Source organism: Pipra filicauda, unplaced genomic scaffold (genome assembly GCF_003945595.2).
Source record: "Pipra filicauda isolate LSUMZ 115617 unplaced genomic scaffold, ASM394559v2 scaffold295_size919547_pilon, whole genome shotgun sequence".
In the NCBI taxonomy this organism is placed as follows: domain Eukaryota; kingdom Metazoa; phylum Chordata; class Aves; order Passeriformes; family Pipridae; genus Pipra; species Pipra filicauda.
This window is the reverse complement of record NW_024104415.1, coordinates 371,254-393,607: the sequence shown is the minus strand read 5'-3', so window position 1 is coordinate 393,607 and position 22,354 is coordinate 371,254. Positions and strand designations below refer to the sequence as shown.

General features: G+C 48.9%; 1 protein-coding gene across 12 annotated transcripts in view; it reads right to left on the bottom strand.

Moving 5' to 3' along the window:
- The window catches only part of SGIP1 (SH3GL interacting endocytic adaptor 1), a 51,970-nt gene extending 36,581 nt beyond the window's left edge, over positions 1–15,389 (bottom strand). For 5 of the 12 annotated variants that reach the window (XM_039383018.1, XM_039383021.1, XM_039383026.1 and 2 more), the window contains exons 1-2: positions 14,835–15,127; positions 1,815–1,878 (exon numbers count right to left, since the gene is read on the bottom strand). In XM_039383018.1, the coding sequence (XP_039238952.1) occupies positions 1,815–1,878; positions 14,835–14,844 (74 nt within the window). In that variant the 5' untranslated portion in view covers positions 14,845–15,127. Of the gene's footprint in view, positions 1–1,814; positions 1,879–14,834; positions 15,130–15,242 lie in introns of those variants that run through there. The other 7 variants (XM_039383022.1, XM_027719049.2, XM_027719050.2 and 4 more) reach the window with 3 other exon arrangements.
- Positions 15,390–22,354: the final 6,965 nt, after the last annotated feature.

Genomic DNA, 22,354 nt, shown 5'->3' with positions numbered 1-22,354 from the left:
TCCCAATGCCCCTCCCAGCCCCAACGGGGGATTTGGAGAGCGCTCGGAGCCGTCCGGGGCTGTGACCGTGTGGTGACCCCGCGCCTGCTAATCACTGCTGTGCTAATTGCAGTGTCCTCCACAGTGGCCTCTCTGCGAACTCGCTCCCACCCCCAGCACCCCAGGATTCCTTATCTCCCATGCCACTGGCCCTCACAGCCGCTCGGAAGGGCAGGACAGAGCAGGCATGGAAAGTGTGGCACTGGGTAAGGCAGGAGGGAGACCCAGCTGTTTCCTCTTCTTGTGGAAAATCAAAGCAGGCTGATTCCTGCCCATCCTTCTGATAAATTATAGGTGAACCCATACATGGCTGGAGCTCCTGGTTGTCCCACTGATTGCCTGGCTGGTGGATGGATGCCACCATTCCCGGTGACAAACCACTCTCTGCCAGCCAGAGAACAGCTCAGTGCTGCGCAACCCTCTTTTGAGATGTGCTCCATGTCTGCCTATTTTTGGTCCCCTCTTTGCAGCAGACAAAGCCCTGCACCGGGCACACCATGGCCCCAGGTGCATGGCCAGGCCTTGCAGATGTCCCTTTGTACAAGAAACCTCCAAACCCCCAGCCACCAAGACATAAAACAGCTCAGGAAAACAAATCCAAATGAAATAAAAAAAAAAAACCTTGAAGTGTCTGCTGTGCCAGACATTAAGCACCTGAATGATGCTGCAGATGCAGGAATGGGGCTCCCTGCTGCCTTCCTCCTGCTCTGTTCCCAGGCTATGGGTGGCACAGGCTCCTTTGTCACAATGCTTTGGGACATCTACCCCAAAGCCACAGCAGTGGTGGCCAATCACTGAGGTTGGAAAAGCCCTCCCAGACCATCAAGTCCAACCATTCCCAGCACTGCCACTAACTAACCACATGCCACCACTAACCCATGTCCTCAAGTGCCACATCCACACAGCTTTTAAATCTCTCCAGGGATGGGCACTCCATCACTGCCCTGGGCAGCCTGTTCCAATACCTGACAGCTCTTTCCACGAAGAGATTTCCCCTAATATCCAACTTAAGCTTCTCCCGGTCTGAGATAATGCTATTTTCTCTCATCCTGTCCCTTGTTCCCTGGGAGCAGAGCCCGGCCCCACCTGGCTCCACCCTCCTGTCAGGGAGTTGCAGAGAGTGAGAAGGTCCCCCCGAGCCTCCTTTTCTTCAGGCTGAGCCCCCCCAGCTCCCTCAGCAGCTCCTGGTGCTCCAGACCCTTCTCCAGAACTGGTATCAGCACCCCACCAACAGCTCTGCACCCACACAGAGCATCCCCTGGCAGATACCGGAAGATCCCCCCGCACATATTTTCCTGGAAAGCAAAATTATCTCTCACAGCAGAGGCAAAAGATCTTGTGCTCCACCAGCCCCCTGCTCCCCATCATCCCAAGCCTGCCCCAACCACACAGCCCCACTGCCTCCACAAGCATCTGTTTAAATTGAATTGGCATCTATAAAGAGCTCAGCAGACAAGGCAAATTAGTAGTTTGGGCAGAGATTTATCTGCTGAAACTCTCAGAGGAGTAGTTTTCCTCTGATCACCACTCACTGTCACTGTAAACCGCACACACACAGAGAACCTGCTTGATCATCTCTGCAGCAACACCGAGGAAACCCCTGATTTGTTGGCCCCTGGATGTACAAGGGGAAGCAGCTTCAATGTATTTGTTATTAAACACTTGATCTAATAAATGCCTGTGATGGCCCAGCTTCCTGCCTGTCCTGATACAGTGGCATCCACTCCTCCCTGGCATCATTATACATTAATGTGGTTTATGTCTCATGGACTCACGTGGAATCAGTGTCCTTTTCTTTCTTCCGTATACCAAAGGCCTTCCTGGTACGTTTTTTCAATCCTGTGGGTAGAAGGAACACAAAAGAAATGCAATATTAATACAACACTTCAAGTAAATCCTCCAAAAGGTTCCTTATTCCCTTGCTGGCTGTAATCCATAAATAAGGTTAAACAAGGAAAGAGCCAAACCCCAGAAGCTGCCAGCAGGACTTTGCAGGTTGTGTGTACATTTGCTTATGCCATTTATTTGTTCACTTAACACTTATTAACTTGATCCCAGCGTGTGGGGCTGTATTTCACAGTTAATATTTCTAAGCTTTCTGTCTTAATCACACCCTCGTGCTGCGTGTGGGCTCTAATGCATGGAGGGGAAACCCCTCTTTGGTGTTAAAAAACGGTTTAAACCATGAGGTTGGTTATCTTCTGTGGTGATTCTTGATCTGCACAGTGCTTAAAATGATGCCTGGTACCAGTAATGCTGGAGCCAGATGGGAAGTGGGAAGTCCTGGAAGCCCCAGAGCCCATCAAGGCACCAGCCACCACCACAACACTTGGAAGCCAGATGGAGGAGAGTGGGTTTCTCCAAGCTTCTCCCTCTTTTTACAGAATCCCAGACTGGTTTGGGTTGGAAGGGATCTTAAAGCTTATTTCATTCCTAGGCAGGGACACCTTCCACTAGTCCAGGTTGCTCATACACCCCCAGCCTATGGGATCCATACGTCCCAGCTGCCAAGGGCAACACAAGCAGCTGGAATCCACAGACTCATCCTGCACCTTCATGGACAGTTTTGGTGTTACTATATCCATGCCTTTCATCTTTCCTACTTTCTCCAGGACTCAGATGAGTCATTAATAACAGAGGAACATTCCCATTAATCTCCCCCCGGAATAACTTCATCCTCCAAACTCAAAATAGAACAGGAAAGGCCAAAACCCCCAGAAATGAGTTGTTTAGTCTTATCTGAAGCAGCACCCAATGTGGCTAAATTTTGTAACACAGCCTTCTGCTCAGTTATATAATAGGCCCACCATCTGCTTGAAGCGGTTATGATTGAGGGAGAAAAGGGATATTTAGGAAAGGGAGAACAAAAATGACATTTTCCTTTGGAGATGGCTGTTGGGAGCCAGTGGGAGCAGGTCCCCCACCAAACCCCACTGTCACTGCAGGGCATGCCACTGACTGCCCTGATAGTGAAATCAGAAAGGTCTTCAGGTCAGTGGGGTATGACACAGTGATTTTCCAGGAGTAGAATTTTCCCAGAATTTCAGTGGCTGCAGCTCAGAAGAGCTCGTGTCTCCCCTGACATGGTGAAATGCCCCATCCAGTGGTGCAGGGGCTGAGCAGAGAGTTGTGCACAGAAAGGTACTGCACACTCTGGGCCTCAAATCTCCTTTCAGCTGTTTTTAGTAGCTGAAGGATGATAAAACCTGTCCTGGCAAGAGCAATTGTTTTAAAAATAATAATAAGATCTTGTCCATGGAGGGAATGCTACATGGAGATACTACGGATTCATTGGAACCTCTCAGGATAAGAGATCCACTGCCGGAAGAGAAGGTGATGGTAAGTAGGACAGACAGCAGAGAAGAGTCAGTGAAGCAGCAGAAAGGCTGAAAGCATGGAAGAAAGCATGAAAGAAAACAGAGTATATATATCCATGTGGGGTATAATTCATATTTAATTTACTATTATTTTTTTTTCCTTGGTATAACCAAGAATTGGGATCTGAGAAACAGGAACTACTACTTCAAAATATGTAAAGCTTCATAGTGTTTTCTTGAGAATTACCAACATCTTATTTTCTACACCAAAGACTTCACACCTCTAGAAGAAAAACAACCCTGTTCTCCCAAATCCAGTCCCTTGCGCTCCATCCCCATGCAGTGGGAGCAGCTGCTGCCTCTGGAGCCCCAAATATTGAGGGGGGTCCATGGAGAAAGAGTTACTTGCTCAGGATGACGGAACTCATAAGCAACACACCTCTCCAAGAGGAGAGACAGAGTGTAAATGCTCTTCTAGGAAAACTAAAGAAAAAAATGCTCGAAATTAGTTCTACTTCATCTGTGCAGAGAAAAATATTATCTATGGCCATGGCAGAGACTCAAGACCAAAGTACTTGTGGGGAGGGGGAAAGAAGGAAGGGAGAAGAATAGGGTAGGGGAATAAGAAATAGTCACTATTAAGTTTGGGTTTCCTTTGGTTTGGTTGTGTGTGGGTTTTTCAGAGCTGGATTTGAACAACCTGCTTTCCCCACCACACACAAACCTGCAGCTCCTACCAAATCCCTTTGCTGAGTCCAGAGATGTGCTGTTCCATAGCCAAAGGACTCTGGTTTTGGCCCACTTTACTAAAGAAATAACAGCCCTCTCTGCTCAGCAAGACAGAACCAAAGGTAAGACAAAACTACTGAAAACTTCTGAGCCACATCCAGAGGAAAAATTGAACAGTAAATTAAGTTTTCAGAAGTGAGGGTATAACCACATCAAGCCCCAAACAAATACCCAAACAGCCGTGACTCAAATGTAGCAGCCTGAATCTACCACCAGTGGTGTATTTGACATGAAAACGGGCATTTTGGTCCACTGCAAACCAGAGATTCCCAATTGCTTCATCCTCTGCAGCAGAAAAGCCACACTTCTTCAGTTCATGTTATTTTTGTTTTTGTCCACTTTATCTGTAATTATTATATGTCTTCATAACATAAAATGCTTTACCAATACCAACCTCTGCATTAAAGCATGGTACCAGCCTTTCAGTGGCCTCAATAATGCAGTGAAAAACGGAGCCCTCTGCACACAGCCTTGATAAAGTCATGAATATTTCAACCACTTTCATTTACAAGTCTAATTACAGACCTTATTCTGGAGAAGAAACCGAGGGACACCAGCAAGTGGCAGTTGGGCAGTGATGGCACCACTCCTGTGGCAGCCGAAGGGCTCATCCTGCACCAGCCCAGCCCTGCAGACCACGGAAAGGGTTGTAGCACAAATCCTTCAGGAGACAAGCTCTGCTGCTGCTCCCTGTGCCTGCTGTGGTGCCACCAGGCTCCAGCAACAAACCCATCACCTTGAAATTTGGGATTGTTCAGCCTGGAGAAGAAAAAGCTCCAGGGAGACCTTAGAGCCCCTTCCAGTGCCTAAAGAGGCTCCAGAAGAGCTGGAGAGGGACTTTGGACAAGGGCCTGGAGGGACAGGATGAGGGGGAATGGCTTCCCACTGTCAGAGGGTAGGGTTAGATGGGATATTGGGAAGGAATTCTTGGCTGTGAGGGCAGTGAGGCCCTGGCACAGGTTTCCCAGAGAAGCTGTGGCTGCCCCATCCCTGGAAGTGTCCAAGGCCAAGGTGGACAGGGCTTGGAGCAACCTGGGATAGTGGAAGGTGTCCCTGCCTGTGGCAGGGGGTGGGACTGGATGGGCTTTGAGGTCCCTTCCAATGCAAACCATTTGATGATTCTATGATTACAGTCCTCCACATGTTCACAGCAGTTTCTCCCCTTTAGGGAAAAAAAAAATAGTGAGGGAAAAGGGGTGGTGGCCCCAGTACAGTTCTATCACTCGCTGCCAGAGCAGAACATTGTTGGCATCTTGCTGTGGCTCTCAGGAAAAGAGAAATACTTGAAAACAAAAGTGAGCAACAACAATTGTGGACTTGGTCATTGGTTTTGTTTGTTTTTTGTTTTTAAATATATGCTGGGTTTTGTTTGGTTTTTGTTTTTAAATATATGCTGAAAAATTTGGTCCTTATCAGAAATTTCAGTTGGGAGACACTGAAGGACTAGCAGTGTTTGAGAGCCTAAAACAAAATCACAAATAAGCCTGAACAAAATAAAACATCATAAGTTACTGCTCTGGGATTGTTTTCTCCTACAATAGGACTGTTTGGTCCTGGGTCAAAGTCCCAGGAGGTCGAGCATTGTAAATAATAGAATTTTGAGATGCAGTACATGTCACCAACCACTGAGGAGTCCAGCTATGGTGGTCTTAGTCACATCAAGAAGATCCAAAGTTTTGTAGTAAAGCCAAGCCCCACCATCAAGCAGAGTCATGCTGAGGAGGAACAGAGTTGGCACCACACTCAGTCTTGGTCCTGCTCGGCCTGGGATGACCCCTGGGCTGGCATGTGGCTGATGGGAGAGGGACCAGGGCAGCCAGGAAGCTGGAGCAGATGGAGATGGGCACCTGCAGGAGATTGTGGATTTGGAGCTGTGCTGGATGGACATCTGGAACAGCTGTGTTGGGGTCCAAGTGCCTACCCAGGAATGGAAATGCAGTGGTGAGGGATCTCCACTCCAAAGGACAGATGCGACACAAGATCCTGTGGCTGACTCAAAAATACAGTCAGATTTCCAATGTGACAGTAATTAAGTCTCTGATCAGGTTGTGGCAAACTTTGCCTAAGGAGATTTTGAATTAACATCCAACACATTTCTAAAAACAAACACCATATTCCAGCTATGAGATGTGAAGTAATTAGAGGAAGTCCTGTGGCCACTTCTGCGTTTGTGGCTGCTGACATGTGTCCAGTGTCCATCCCAACGTACCCACAGGGGTTCAAGCTCCCAAGACCTGCACATCTTGCCCCTTCCTGTGGGTCTGCACTTCCTTCCCTTTGCAAACTCCCCAAATACCCATTTGCAGTAGTTGGGGCCATGAGTTCAAAATGCCAGAACCCTGGAGTCAAAACCCACTCTTTGCAGACCCTCAGCACAGTGAGGGAGAACAAATTGGCTGACTTGGAATCACAGAACCATTTAGGTTGGAAAATCCCTCCAAGATAAAGTCCAACCATTCCCCCAGCACTGCCAAGGCCACCACTAACCCATGTCCCCGAGTGCCACATCCACATGGCTTTTAAATCCCTCCAGGGATGGGGACTCCACCACTGCCCTGGGCAGCTGTTCCAACGCTTGACAACCCTTTTAGCGAAGAAATTTTTCCTAATATCCAACCTGAACCTTCCTGGCATTTCAATATACCCAGATAAAAAAAACCTTTGCCTGGGCATTAGTCCAACCCCTTCATTTCGCAGGCAGTTCAAATACCTCATGTACCTGCAGCTCAGGAACAAGACCCCAGCCCCTAACTACAGCCTCAGGATGTGGGAATACACCCCAAACCATGGAAATGTACTTATATTCCATATATAAATGGAATAAATGACAAAGAGCAAGACCCAAGCCCAAAGCAAAGCTTTGCTGGGCCAGCAGCTAAAGGTTGTCCTTAAAATCGAGGGCAGCATCAGCAGGATGCATCCCAATAAACAGGACATCAATTCATCCTCCTGCAAAGGAGCTGAGCATCCCAGAACCGTTTAATATCAGAAGGCTGCAAATTGGTGCTCACAGGTTACTCACCAACCTCAGTGAAGCAGCTGCAGGAAGCTCTCACCGCCTACTTTCCCCAAAGATTAGATTTTTAATATCAGCTCTGAGATCCCGAGCGTGCAGCAACTGAGGGCCACGGGACAAACATCTCCTCCAATACTATCAAGGAATTAAAGCTGGAGACAGTTGTGGCTTTCATTCCTGGCTGGCACAGACACAGGAACACCAGATGCGCCTCCAAAGGTTGCTGTGCTATTTAAGAAGTTGTCCAGGACAGGCTCTCCCTCCCAAATGACACTTAGATTTCTATTTTTAGGGGGTTTTTGGTGTATAAAGAAAGGGAGGTGACAGTGCTCCTTGCAGAGGCAGGAGGGCACTGGGCTCACATAGCACATCCGGGGGAACCCGCATACATTATATGTACAAATATATATTAATATATTTTTAAATATAGCTAAATATGAATACCCCATGTTGGTATTCCCCCCTAAGAAAAAAATCTCACTGTAAACTTCTCCTTTTCTTCATGAGGCTTTGCCGTTCCATCTGCTCCTCAGCCAACAGCCTGTCCTATCTCACAGCCCAGTTGTAAAAGGCATCTCCTTAAAATCCATCACCTCCACTCACACCACAGACTCCCAGCAACTACTGTGACAATATTTGTGGAAAACCCACCAATTTTGGTGTTGTACTGTTTATGCAGAACATAAGGACTTATTAAACCCACCTAAACCCTCGCCTGGGTGTGACACTAAAACAACTGTCCAGCCATCCCACTGCAGGGACATCTGTGACCCTCCAACTCCCACTCCCAATTTCCCAGGAGGAAAAACGGGAGACCTGGGCTGTCAGGGTGGCTTTTGTCACTTGTGTGATGCAGAAGCCACTTCCTTGGGGACAAGGTACAACTCTGGGCAAGCTACCAGGGAAAAGTGTCACTTGCCCTGAATTTGCTTATCCAACCCAAAATTTGCAATATTCACATTTGCATATGATGAGGATTTACACCCAAAATGAAGCCTGACAAGACACTTCTCTCCAGTTCCCTTAACTGTCCTGTTCCTCCCACGATCTGCCAAATGAGCACCTTGATTTTAAAGCAGTGATTAACCGTGGAACTAAAAATAGAAGCAGGAGACATGACCCAAAGAAAGGTTTAATTTCCAGGCCGGGCTTGAAAAAAAACTGACAGAGTTTTTTCCACCTGTCTGTGTCCCTGCAGAGGAGCTTGAGGTCCCCAGGTGAAAGGAGCCAGGTAAACATGAAGCAGAAATGACCTTACTATTAATTACTTATGCAGTATAAATTATCTTCTTATTAATAAACAGCCTCCTTAAGCACTCAAAGTCAGGTTGGATTGGGCTTGGAGCATCTTGGACTAGTGGAAGGTGGAACAAGATGAGCTTTAAGGTCCCTCCCAACCCAAACCATTCTAGGTTTATTGATTAGCTCTAATAACAAGGTGCATCTTCAATGATTTCTACAAATCCAACTGTAGAAAACCAATATATTTGTGGGGCTGCATGAAATCCTTGAGGCAACTGAAACAGGTGACAAGGGCAGGATGTGAAACTCCATTCTCCTCATCCCAACCCATCCTAAACCTCCCTGCAAGATTATTTCCAGGCATCCTACACGTGATACTAATCTCTAGTTGATATTTTAAATTCCCTGCAATACATGGGCGGAGAACTTCAAGAGATTTCTTTTTTCCCCCCAATACATCATCAAACAAACCCCTCAAAATACACACAAAAAGAATCATAGCTTAAACACCAAGAAAGATGTGCCAGTGTTATGAGTGCTTTTCCAAGGCTGGGATAGGCAAGGAACGGCTCTCAGATAATACAGGAGGATTTTTTCAGCACTGGTATCTCACTGCTTTCAAACATTATCATCATTATCAGCGCTAATTCAGTGTAAACAAGGACGTGGGAGGGAATTTCCCCTTCCCACCCCTGCAGCACAGCCCACTGGCGCCAGGGGAGGGGATGGGGATTTATAGGACAGGGTAGGAATTCCATGCCTGCTCCTGAAGGACCATCCCAAAATCTCTGGCTCCCAGGAAAGCACACACTCTAAAATAAAAAACCACCTACAACTAAACTGGAGATTAAAAATAAATCATTCTGTGGGGCTGCAAGTGCAAAAAACCAGCAGCTGTAACTACTGCCAGCCTTGATCCTCTTCCATTCACACAGATGAAGCAAAAGAACATTTGGAAGCCCCCAGAAACATCAGTCTGCAAGTGAATTTTGGTTAAAAACAAAGAGCTGATGCTACTCAATAGCTGGCAAGGCAAACAGGGCCCCACTTTGTGCTCCTGCACTGCACGTGAGCAACTCGCTCCTCTAATAAACCACCTGCACAGCATGCAGAGATCGCCTTTTTCCTACCAAACATGTAAAAATTTAAATATACTGAATGAAATTAAAAAAAAAAAAATAAAAAAATAATAAAAAAAAATAACTGACTAGCAGGGAAAATGGGAATGCTAAATGCTACCAGACATGAGCTTTGCTGGCAGTCCAGGCAGGGAGATGGCCAGCATCCCACCCCCATCGCTTCCCAAAGGCAGATGGATCCTTAGTGACAGGTTTTGGGCATCCAAACAGTTCCAGGTCACTGGTTTAGGGAGGAGCTCTGCCTTCCCCTCCTTTCCACTTTTTCCTGCACGTTGCTCCTCTCCCATCCCAGTGGTGGGTCGGGGTCCACCAACCATGTTTTTCCACCTTTAACAGAATACCCTGGAATGGAGGTTCAAGGTGACTAAACACCTGATTTAACCTGTGTTTTTTTTCTACAATGTCTTTAAAATCTGAGTAAGGCCAATGAATCATGCAGAAAGTTTCTGCCTTGGCAGAGAAACCCAAATTACTATGTTTGGGCAGCAGTTCGAGATGCCCAAGGGCACATTTTAAACTGGGGCTCACTTCAAGGAGGAGTTTTGCAGACCTGTATCACATGAAGCAGTTGAGTTTTCCCATATTTTCTATCCTTTCTGCTCAAAATAAAACTGTTGGCATTTTGCTTCCACCCCTCCATTCCACTGAACATTTCAGGTGCAAGGGAAACCTCAGGTTTTGCCACCTTGCCCATGTTTTGGTTTAAACTCTCAACACCACCATGTTGGCACCATCCGGGTTTTAACTGGCAAGTACCACCAGCCCCAGTACAAAACATTTTCCAAATTCAGAGGGTTTGGGTGGGGCCTTTGTGAATTTTGAGTGGCAGCCATTGCTCCCTCCTCTCCCTTAGCAGGAAGGGACATACTGCCAGTGGACTAGAGCTGAAAAACCCAAACCAGCTCAGTGGGAAGGGTTTGAATGCTTGAAAAAAGGAATTATTTGGGTTTCTTTCCCCCAGTTAAATAGAGGTTGATGAACAAATTCAACCTGTGTTGATTGGGATGCTCTTCTGGTCCAGGCCTACCCCAGAGTGCACAAGACATCTCTGGGAGCACCACAACGCAGTGTGGGAGCACATCACCATCCCCTGAGCAGCTCTGGGCTGGACACACTGGCCCTATGTCCTGCTACTGAACCCTCAAAACCAAGAGCTTCAGAGCTCCCTCTCCTTCCTGTTCCAACTTTTTACTTCCCAAGCCCCCATTTCCACATATCTCATCCTTGGGAACTCAACACCCCCTGCGTCAGCCCTTCAAACACATCCCAAAAGGCTTCGTGCACATCTTTGAACTTCAGAAGTGGTGGGATGTCATCCCTTTGCCCACTTTGGGCTACAAGGGGAGCTAAGCCACTGGCTTAGACTCAGCATCACCCTTTGCTGGGCATGACAGAAGGGTCAAAAAAATCTCCTGCATCCACAAAAAACTACTTTCCTCACCAATGCCAGGCCTGTTAGTTCAGCAGAAGGTTCCAGCAGATCCCCCTTCCACCTCAGAGAACAGAGATGGAGATGCCCAACCACACCACAGCCCTGACTTTCTTTGCAAGCTCAAGCTCAGTCATGGGTTTCTGCTCAAAAAGCCTGTTGAAAAATACAGGTCCTAATTTAGTGTTTATGGGTTCCATGTATTTTCCAGGGTGATTTTGTCAACCATGCCTGAATTTTTGTTCACAGCCAGCAGAAGGTTTGAGGCATTCTCAAAAACCAAATTGTTCTACCAGGTCATTTCCTTACTGAGTCCCACAGACAACACTGAGCACATTCAAATACACCATTTACTGAAACAAGATCACCTAAAATATAATAAAGTCAATTTTCTTGCCTAATCAAGAAAAAGACTTTTTAATGTGACATTAGACGCCTCTGGTCCCAATTCTATCTGTTCAGCACAATGAAAATAAAAGGCTGGAGACAATCGGTGCTAAAAGATGATTCAAGAAGGTTTTTATCATTTTGGATGTGACCAGTCATAGAACCCCAGAATGGTTTAGGTTGGGAAGGACCTTAAAGCTCATCTTATTCCACCTCCTGCCATGGGCAGGGACACCTTCCACTATCCCAGGTTGCTCCAAGCCCTGTCCAACCTGGCCTTGGACACTTCCAGGGATGGGACATCCTGAGTGACCAAACTTCCCAGAAAGAGGTGCAAAAAGCCTGAAGAAGAGAGTTACAGAGAAATTCCCACTCTGAGAAGGCTTCTCCCCAGCAAAGATCTGATTTGGGGTCTGGAAAAACACAGGGACCATCTCCCATGGAAGAAGAAACCACCCTCTCCAAAATACCCTTGGCTGCTCCCATTTGCCACGTCATTGTCTAATTTCTCCACACATTGTGGAGCTTCTGGCTCGAGTGACATGGTGCAGCAGTGATTTCAAAACTTAATTAAGCTGTGTAAATGCCTTCAGTACACTGGAGAAGCAACAGAGGGATTAAAAAAGGAGACAAACTTGTTCTTGTGCTCGGCTGTTCACCTCGATGACACACCCAGCGCATTTCCGAGGACTGGAGAGTTGTTTTTTAATCAAAGGGAACATCTAAACACCTCTCACATCTACAGCCACACATGCAGGGGCCTCTCCCAGCACATGATGGGGTTTAATCCCCATGCCCAAAACCTTCTTTCCATGTGTTCAGGCAAGGCCGAGCACAGAAAGTCCATCCCCAGTGCAGATGGTGGGCAACGGCAACACTCATTCACCCCCGTGACATGGAGGGGGAGGACCATCCTCTTCTGGTGGCTCAGACACCACACAGCACAGGTTTGGTTTCCTCCCAGCAAGGACTGGGTTCTTAAAACAGCATCCACAGTTATTTTAGGTATCGTTGTGATTTTTAATCATAAAGTGAAAAACATACTCTTTCCCCCCATCTACCAAGAGAATAAAGAAATATTCCATATAAATGAGTATAAGGACCATATCCAGTAAAAATTGCTCATTCTGCACCATTCCCAATGAGCCAAATCACCTTCTTGCCAAAGAAGAGGATCCAAAACCATCAGCTGAGCCAGGTTCATCCTGCTGGCCCTGGGTGATGCTGGGTGGCTTCACACCCTGCACTATCACAGTCTAGCTCCACCCTGCACTTCCAGCACAGTGTCCAACATTTTGGCCAGACAAGTCATTTAAATAATTCATTATAATGATAAAACCCCTTTAAGATATTTACTATAGGGAACTCCCAGCATTTTGTATGGGTTTAAAAGTTTCAGATCAAATTAAACTGAGCATGTTAAAACCATTCTTATATTAAAAGAAATCACCTCTGGGAAGTGCATTGGTTCAGTAGGATCTTGGATAGAAGTTCCACTCTTCCACAAATACAACCAGCTTCCAACCATTTAAAACTCATCAAAAGCAGTAATCATTTCTTCTAATTTTCTCATTTCCATTCTAGGTTCCCGCATCAAGTAGTTGAGGAACAACATCTCAAGCAGTTTAATAAGTCAGTTTTTATGACTAGTAATTTTTTTTTTTCCAAGTGCAAGACTGGTTCATGAAAGGTGATTCCACCTCTGCCAGAGCACAACAAGCTGGATGCCACTTCCACTATGGGGCTGGGCACCTCCTGCCAGCCCCCACCTGCCTCAGCTACGGTGGCCAAAGCTCCTGCACAGCAGCACATTGTGAGCATTCCATAAGCAAGGCAAAAATCCTCAAGGAATAAAAATAAAACAAACAAACAAACAAAAAAAAAAGACAACAAAAAACCCCACCCCAAAACAAAACACCCAAATCCCAAAAGAACCTAAAAAGACCAAGTGACTTCCCCCAACCAGCCTCAGAACTAATTAAATAACCCAAAACAAGGTTATAACAGACCAATTTCAATTTATCTGCATTAATTCCTTCATAAATACAGGAATTTTTGAGAGAAGCCACGTTGTTAATGACATATTCTCTACAATACCCTGTTCTTGCCCAGGCTGTGCCTGGTTCCCAACGTGCCGTGTCTGTCGGCACGGTAGGATGAGTTTGATATCATGGGCTAAAATTAAAATCTCTTTTGCTAATCAGTATTAGAGAAGACACTGAAGGCACTTCCTCATATCAAAGGACAACCAAACTCATTTTCTTAAGACAAAAAAAAACACCCAGGGAGAAGCCATTCCTGTGTGTCCACACATGGCCATGACTACACCTGAATTCCCAAGATTAGGTGAATATTTTAAACCAATACAATAAGTCCTGGTTTCGTGAAGCCTGACGCCTTTCCAGGTTAATTCGAGCAGGGCAGCAGACCCTGATTTCCAGGGACACACCAAGAGGCAGCCCGATTTCTGCCTGTCATCTCGGGAAGGCCGGGAGCTGCCTGGTTCATGTGCTGGCAGCGCCGCAAGCCCGAGGTTGGATGTGGTTCTGCCGAGACAGGCCCTGCTGCTGCCACCAACGGGCCATAAAACCAAAAAAATATAGATATTCTGATCTCCTTGGCCCTGAAGTATCTATTCTGCTAAAAAAAAATGCAATTAAAGTAATCCCTTCCTGCATTTTACTCCAGAAGGCATTAAAAAAATAAATGATAAAAAAAAAGAGCTTTACATACGGTCGAGACAGACGGCATTGGATAAAATTCCTGTAATGCCCAGAGGCTTTTCCCACACAGGATCAGACACAGTCTCCCAACGCTCCCTGAAGCATCTTGTGCCTGAGCCCATATTTCCTTCACATTTCCTTTTTTATTCCAATAAGCCTCAACCCAATACCCACCCCCCTTCCCCAGAGCCTGCATCTCCAAACCAGTGCCACGACATTGCAAAAATCACTTTAACTTCCAATTTCCTTGTTTCCTACTGAAATGATGCTCCTCCATCCAGCTAAAAACACCAAACTCCATCAGGATGCACAGCCCAGGTCTGAAAACACCCAAATTCATCCTCTGTGCATCACATCAGGCTGAGAACCAGGGTTTCCAGGCAGAGGATAAAATAATCCTTACAGGATCCCCAATTCCGGCCAACCCACCCTGATCTGGGCTCTGGAGGAACCAGCAGGTCCATGGATAACTGAGTGTTTGCACACCCTGAGCTGCCTACACAGGGCTGGGGATGGAATTGCAAATAATCTGATGGGCTTGATATTATATCACCATCCGCCAGCTCCCCGGCAGCAGGCAGGGAGCTCTGGCTGGGCTGGGATTAGGGGGAGGGGAGGATTTAATTTTTATTATTATTATTATTATTTTATTTAGGAAAGAGAAAGGATCTCCATACACAGGTTCAGTGCATCCTCCACCGTGGCTTCACAAACTCCAGCCATCCCGAAAGACACGCTCAACTCATCACCTACCTTCCATCATGGTGGCAGAATTGCATTCCTCAATTTCCAAGGAGCCTGAAAAAATACAGGAGAATACGATCCCGGTTACCAGCCACTCAACGTCAGCCCTTCGCCAACCAAACGCCTCCGACGCCGGGCTCGGTTCGCTGCCAGAATATCACGGAGGATAAAGCAGGAACGCTGGCGCTAAGGGCAGGCCATGGATGCTGCTGTGCCTGTATCACCTCCAGGATCGCATCACGGAGGATGCTGAGAGAAAGGGAGGACGAGCCGGGCTCGGCTCCGGCGCAGCCGATGCCTCCCGCCCCGCACCTCCTCACATGCGCGCTCGCTCCCGACACACCCCCCGGGAACACACCAACCTATTTCCCATATTTTTCCCCCCCACTTTCACCAAAAGCATAACCCCTCTCCTACCTCGTGACGCACTTCCCCTCCCTTAATCCTATTGCAGCGGCCGGGGGAGCCAGATTAATTACCGGGCGCTGTCAGATTAGGAGCGTGCGGGGAGCCCGGCTGGGAATAGGGGGAGAATAAATCAATCCCGGCTGGATAAGGCAGCGGAGCTCGCTCCGGCACAAGGGCTGTGAGCGCGGATGCTGGGCCCTCCTCGTCTCTCCCGCAGCCATTCAAGGGAGAAATCCATCGGCTGACGTCACATCGCCAGCAATTAGCCCCGAAAGGATGATGCGGGAAGAAATTTCTCCCCGACTGCCTCCTAACAGCGCCCGGGAATTAATTTCGCATGAAGAGAAGCCTAAGCATCTCCGGAGCGGGGAACAAAAGCGGCTGGGGAGGGAGCGGGGGGGGCTGCAAGAACCGAGCCAGGCTCTGCCTGGGGACCCTCCATGTCCCCTCATCAGCCGATGCCCAAAGAGATGCCACCCAGCACCACCCTGTCACCCCATTTCTCTGCCAGCCACAGCATCCAGCCTCCCCGAGCCCCTGCCAGCCCCGACGGGGTGTGCGACCCTCGCCACCTTCAAAACAGTTCTCAGAGCTGCTGCAGGAGCAGGGGGAGCCCGGCTGGAGGCACGGGCAATGCCAATGTAGGAGTTATTGGGACACTACCGGGATTATCCAAGGAAATGCAAGATCTTTTAACCAACTCCAAGAGTCCAAGCTTTTTTTGTTTGATTGGTTTTTTTGAGTTTTTTCTTATTTGTTTGTTTTGTTTTTTGGATTTTTTTTTGTTATTGTTTTTGTGGTTTTGTTTGGGTTTTTTGCTGGCAGGAAAGATACTGTAAAACTCACTCTTGTCCTGAAGCAGTTCCCACTCCTGGCTGCAGGAGCAGAAGGTGCATCTTTGGCATCCTTATCCCAAACAGCACCCACTGCTGCAAGGGACAGCAGGGAAAGCCTCATCCCAGGGGACAACCAGGATCTCTCTCCGAGGGCACTACCGCATTCTGGCGCCCGGCAAAAACCGGGATTAGGACCATCAACACCAACCTGCCTGATGGATGAGCTGCCTCCCCCTCTCTGCTGCCTGCTGGGCACAACAGTGGCGTTTTAGGGACAACCAGCCAGTTTCAGCGCACTCAAATGTGGCTTTTCAACGTGACCTTGTATCAGTAATGGAAACTTCACTTCTGCCTCTCACTGCGCATCAGCATCTTTAGGATCATCCCAGTCAGCCACATGTGTTTCTCACGACTTCACTCACAAGCAGGGAGAGCAACACTCACATAATTTTCCCCATTAAAACAAAAAACAATGGTTTTTTTCTCCATTAAAAAAAAAAAAAACAAAAAACAAAAACAAAACACAAAACAACATCAGTTCCCCCCCCACCACCCCCCCACATTTTTCTGCAATTAAAAAAACCCTAAATATTTTTCCACCTTTAAAAATTAATCTAAAAGCCAAGCAACTCCAAGGGTGTGGATACACCAGTGAGGAGATGTGCTTCAGCATCACAACAGGGTCTCCAGATCGAGTGTCTCCAGCACAGCCCTCACCCACCCCAGCTGGTGAGAAATGCCACAGCACCCGGAAAAGGGATGGGATTATTTAACAGATGGTTCCTTAATCCACACAAGGAGCTCCTGTGACCTGCCTGCACTGCCTGTGCTTCCAGCACAGGGAAGGGTGCCCAGTGCTTTTAGGAATTCCGGTTGTAATCCCAGGGTAAGCAAAAAGCACTGAATGTCACCCTGCTGTTCCTTGAGCCCAACCCCAGAACTCCCCAGGGAGCCAGGCTGGCACACATGGCAGGATGCCCCAGTGATGAGCACACACCTGCAGTGTCCAACCCCCTCCTGGACACACTAACTTATCTTCCAAAACTTCATACAGCTGCTACACAGCAGGGCACAGTCCCTGTATCCCCATCTCTGGAAGTGTCCAAGGCCAGGTTGGATGGGGCTTGGAGCAACCTGGAATAGTGGAAGGTGTTCCTGCCCATGGCAGAGGGTGGAAAAAGAGAAGCTTTAAGGTCTCTTCCAGCCCAAACCAATCTGGAATTCTATGATCCCACATCCCAGTGGCTCCACTGCCAGCTAAGACAGACCCACAGCTCCACAGCTCCTGTGATGCTCCACAGGGCTGATATTCCTTAACCAAGTAAGAAGAACCATGATACCCCCCTACAAATGCCCTCCCAGGCTGGGCAATGGGTCAATAAGTTTTTTGACCAAACTGCCCCACTCAGTGCTGGGTTTGGGCAGGTTTGCCACTGGCACCTGCTGCCTGAGCACAGCTGAGATCCCTCGGCTACTGCTCATCCCAGTGCAGCTCCAGCTTTCCTTGGCTCTGCAGGATGTTCTTGGCCTTATGAAAGCCTTCCTGTCATGTGGCAAGACCGAAACTCACCTTCCTCAGGGCAAAATTAACCCCAAACTAAGGACACCACAAACCTGCTCCTAGTACGGGCTCTTCCCAAAGGCAGGTGGCACAGGGACAGCCAGGTGCCTGGCAGAGCACACCCATGTCCCCAGGGAGGGCAGTGTGCCAGCAAGCCCCTCTCTGCTCAAGGTAAAACTGATATTTACAGATTTCCAAATTATTTCCAACCCTTCTAACTGACACAAGGACAATTCTCAGCAAAAACACTGGAAATCTCGGGCAGCTCCTGAAGGAGACACGTCAGGAAACTGCCAGCAAACAGCAACAGATGAAGCCAAGGGCCTTAAGATTAAAAAAAAATAAAAAATAAAGAGGCAGCAAATGAGTCACCGGAGTGCATTACTCATATCCCAGCACAGTCATGCTGGAGGTCCCTGTGACAGCGGAGCGGAGGAGCCCGGCTTGGCCCCCGGCCGCAGGGACACGGTGGCCCCGGGGCGGGCGAGCAGCGTGGAGGGGGATTTGCTAAATAAAACCCCAATCCTCCAGCCTCATCCTCACCCAGGATCTGGCCTTGGCAAATCCCCTGGCATTAAGGACAGCCAGGGGGTTGTTTACATCTCCCCATACATGGCCCCACAACCCTTTCGCTAACCCGTAATTAAACCTTTATTAAGAATAAGCTCATCCTTTGTCTGCTCCTGGTGGGAATGCTGGGGACAGACCCCCAGTCCCTCCTTACTGAGAGCTCCCATCACCACAGTATTGAGGACTGCTCCCCCCTCACCTGCAAAATAGGCTTTCCAGAAAAAGTCAGCCATTTGCTTCTTTTCCTATAAAACCGAGTTTATAGGAGCCATGGGCAGGGACACCTTCCACTATCCCAGGTTGCTCCAAGCCCCATCCAACCTGGCCTTGAACGCTTCCAAGGATGGGGCAGCCACAGCTTCTCTGGGCAACCTGTGCCAGGGCCTCACCACCCTCACAGGGAAGAATTTCTTCCCAATATCCCATCTATCCCTGTCCTCTGGCAGTGGGAAGCCATTCCCCCTCATCCTGTCCCTGCAGGCCCTTGCCCCAAGTCCCTCTCCAGTTCTCTTGGAGCCCCTTTAAGCAGTGGAAGAGGCTTTAAGTTCTCCCTGTAGCCTATTTACAGGATTCCTTACTCAAAACATATCTCCCCACAAAGAAGAAGGCTGTGAGACATAAGGCATCACCAGGAGCACCTCATCCAAGTCTCCAGGAGCACAGGAGGGCACGGAGGTGGATCATCCTATCACCCAGGTCCCGAGCACTAAACACCCCTGCACATACCCCTCAGATGCCACTGCCTGTGAAGCAGAACCCAAAGAAGCTCCATCTGGAGATGCTCCTGGGACCACCCCACACTTGTTTTACACAGCCAGAGCACTGCATGTGCATCCCATATCTCCTGACAGGAGCAGGGCTGGACCAGCCTGAGGAGCTCATGGGAACAAGCCCTGCCAGCCCCCATCTCATCCCACCCTGCTCATCCCAGGGGGAACAGGAAGGACCGTGGATGCTCTGTGCTGGAAGGAGGAATGGAGCATAGCCCACGTTCCCTGACCAGTCACAGAGCCCTCTCAGGATGCAGCTGCTCCTAGTTCTACGATGGAGCCTGTTACCTTCTGCTGTAGTAGTTTTTTGCTCTATTCACCCTCAGTTTTCCCACTGAGCCCTTCCCACCTCAGTAAGCTGCTCCAAGGAGAGATGCAAGGAATGTAGGAGCAAGCCCTCACCCCTGGGACATATGAGGGAGAGGAGGAGACCTAGATGGGGTTCCTGCATTTCCAACAGCACTGGGAAAAATATATTTATCATGCATTTGAAGGGAGAATCAGTGCACCAGGCTGCTCTCTGAATACAGAGAGCAGCAAAATTCCATCATGGAATGAGCTCCCCAGGGAAGCAACACAGACCAAGCACAGAACAGGCATATGCTGTCCCCCTTCCCCCCAGCACCTGCCCCCAGGAAACAGCCCCATGGGGCACCCTACAAGGTGCTTTTCACCCCCAAAATGCTCTAGACCTCACCACGCACCCCTGAAGAGCCCAGCCCACGCTGAGACCCAGCACAGCAGCATCCCACAGGACCCCAAACCATACCTGACATGAGAAATCCCCTAATGAAGGCCATGGCACAGTCACAACAGGGTTGGAGAAGGGCAGTAGTTCCCCCAAAACCAAGTACAGCATCTTGTGGGACCAACAGTATCCACTATTGACCAGGCAGGACATGGGGCAGGAAGGGTCGCACCCACTCCTGTGCCAACAGCCCTGTTAAGTGCCCCCCAAAAACTCACATTTTGGCAAGCAGGGCTCCTCTGCCAGGTGGCAGCCATGTGCCCCCATGGCACAGAGTTGCTGGTGGAGTGGAGACACAATGGGTACACGCAGGAGGGGTTTAACACCACCAGAGCCAGCTCTGCCTTATTTGCCAGCTTTCATGGAAGTGGAGGTAATGGGACTGTGCCCCAGGGTCCAAAGACAGGATGGGAACCCTTCACACATGCTGGGAGCTGCTCCTGCCAGCACTACCAAATTCCTGCTCCCCATCACCACAAATCTCATGGCAACAAGGCACCACATCCAGAAACATCCATCTACCAGCAGCCACCAAAACCCAGCTCCACCAGCTCAGCAGGACATCCCTGCAGGCTCCACACGAACACCCACCTTCCTCTGCTCCTCCTCTTCCTCTCAACAGTGCCTCCTACACCAAGACCTTCTCCTGCCCCTCCCTGGATAACTGGGGGCTAATCAGGTAAATCACCAGCACCTCAGCACCACACCCTGATGGGGACAAGGTGCAGCTGCCCTGGGATGCTCCAGAGTATTGTTAATTGATTACTTTTTTTTTCCACAAAGAAGGAATTCAGGAACAATGACAAAGTCCTCATATGCCTCACAGGCATGGGAGGTTGCAGCCAGCACCTCCTTTCCACACCACATGTCTCATCCTAAATATTATTTAGGCAGTTTAGGATCGGATCACTGAGGGCATCAGTGTTTTCAGGACGGGTATGGCCCCTCCATGTGCTCCCAAGTCCAGGTGTGGGGTCACCATTGCACCCTGGCTCCTGGCACGTCACCTGGCTGTGGGAATCCCACTGTGAATCCAGTGTCCCCATCCCACTGGAGAACAGGAACTCAGTATATCCCCTGAGCATTCACGGACAGAGGAGCCCCAGAATTACCATTTCTTTCAATTCAGCCCCAAACGGCATTAATTTCATTGGAAAGGCTGCACCCCAAGCAGGAAAGTGGGGGTCGGTGGCACACAGGGGCCAAGCTGGTGCCAGCTTCCGAATGGAAAATAAATTCTGGAGGAACAGTGTTGGCTGTGGGGATTTCAAGGAAAATTCAGTCTCGGGGGGCTTCTCCCTGGAGTGCTGGGGGAGGGGGTGAACCCAGCCCTGGGTGCCCCCGGGTGCCCTTCCCATTATGATGGGAAGCCCCCCTGGAAGATAAACTGGGAATTTTTGCCCTGGTCCAAATCCAACCCTATTCCAAATATGTGTTTCCCTCGAGGTGCGATGGCTGATTAACTACAAACAGTTTAAAAAGCTGACTGCTCTGACCATGCGGGAGCACATAAGTTCCTGTCCTGGAGAGTACCAGGGCTCGGCTGCATCCTCATGGGAATGCAATCAGCCCAATTCAGGTCCAACACAGCCCAAGGACCGGTGAGAGCCCCGTTTTGCACATGGGTGGGTGCAGTTTGCCCAGGATTTCGTTGGCACAGGCCCCCTCGAGGTGCACACCCCACTCCCCTCCCCGGCCAGCACCCCTCACGCTGCCTCTTGCTGACAGTTTCCCACCTCAGACTGACTTTTTTTTTGGAAAATGGGGAGATTTCAACCCAAATAGCTGAGAATGAAGTTATGGAGAAAAATATATAATCTTAACAGTGAAAATATTCTTCCCACTCTTCTGCTGCAAAACTCTCCCACCTCTGTCCCCCCTCCCAGCCCTACAAGTGGACTTTGGTGTGCTACAAGGATCTACCTGTATTTTGCTGTGGAAGAGCCATTTCTCAGGCATTCAGGGGCTCTTACGGGTGATCCCCCAGCTGCTCCACTGGCACAATGCCAACCTTGCCCAAAAGCCTGACACAGGGTCTACAGGGGCACAGGTCACCCTGAGGCAGAGGGGGCTTTAGCAAAGACAGGCAGGAGGAAAAGAGTTTGCCCCCAGTGGTCCCCAAACCCCAAGAAGATGCTCTCCAACCTCCTGTGAAGGGCACAGTCCTTGCTGGGGTCTCCTTTGCCCTTCCAGGGTGGGAAGACACTTTGTGGAGAGCTGATTTTCAAGGCAGATGGAAATCAAACCCTTGCTGTGACTACAATGTGTGACCTCAAGCCTTGTGACTCCTCACATGTGATGTGGTGGCAACACTACATTTGGTCAAGCGCCTTAGATGCCCTTCATGTGTTTGGTCTGCCACCCTGCCCCACATTGCCAGGGAAAACCATTTATCCCTCCCATGTAAATAAAAGGATTTCCTGCAAGACCCAGATGGTAAAATTCCATAAAAAATGCGTGGGAGCTGGAGGTGGTGTTGGATGTGATGGGGAACAAAGGAGTTGGGCTGAGGCTGAGGGTGGGCCAGGCACGGCAGGTGGGACCCCACCAGCTGCACGTCATCCAGGTGAAGGTGAATCCATGAGCTCCCAGGGAGCTGGAGGGAGCGATGCCTGAGTGTGCCAGAGTGGGGAGAG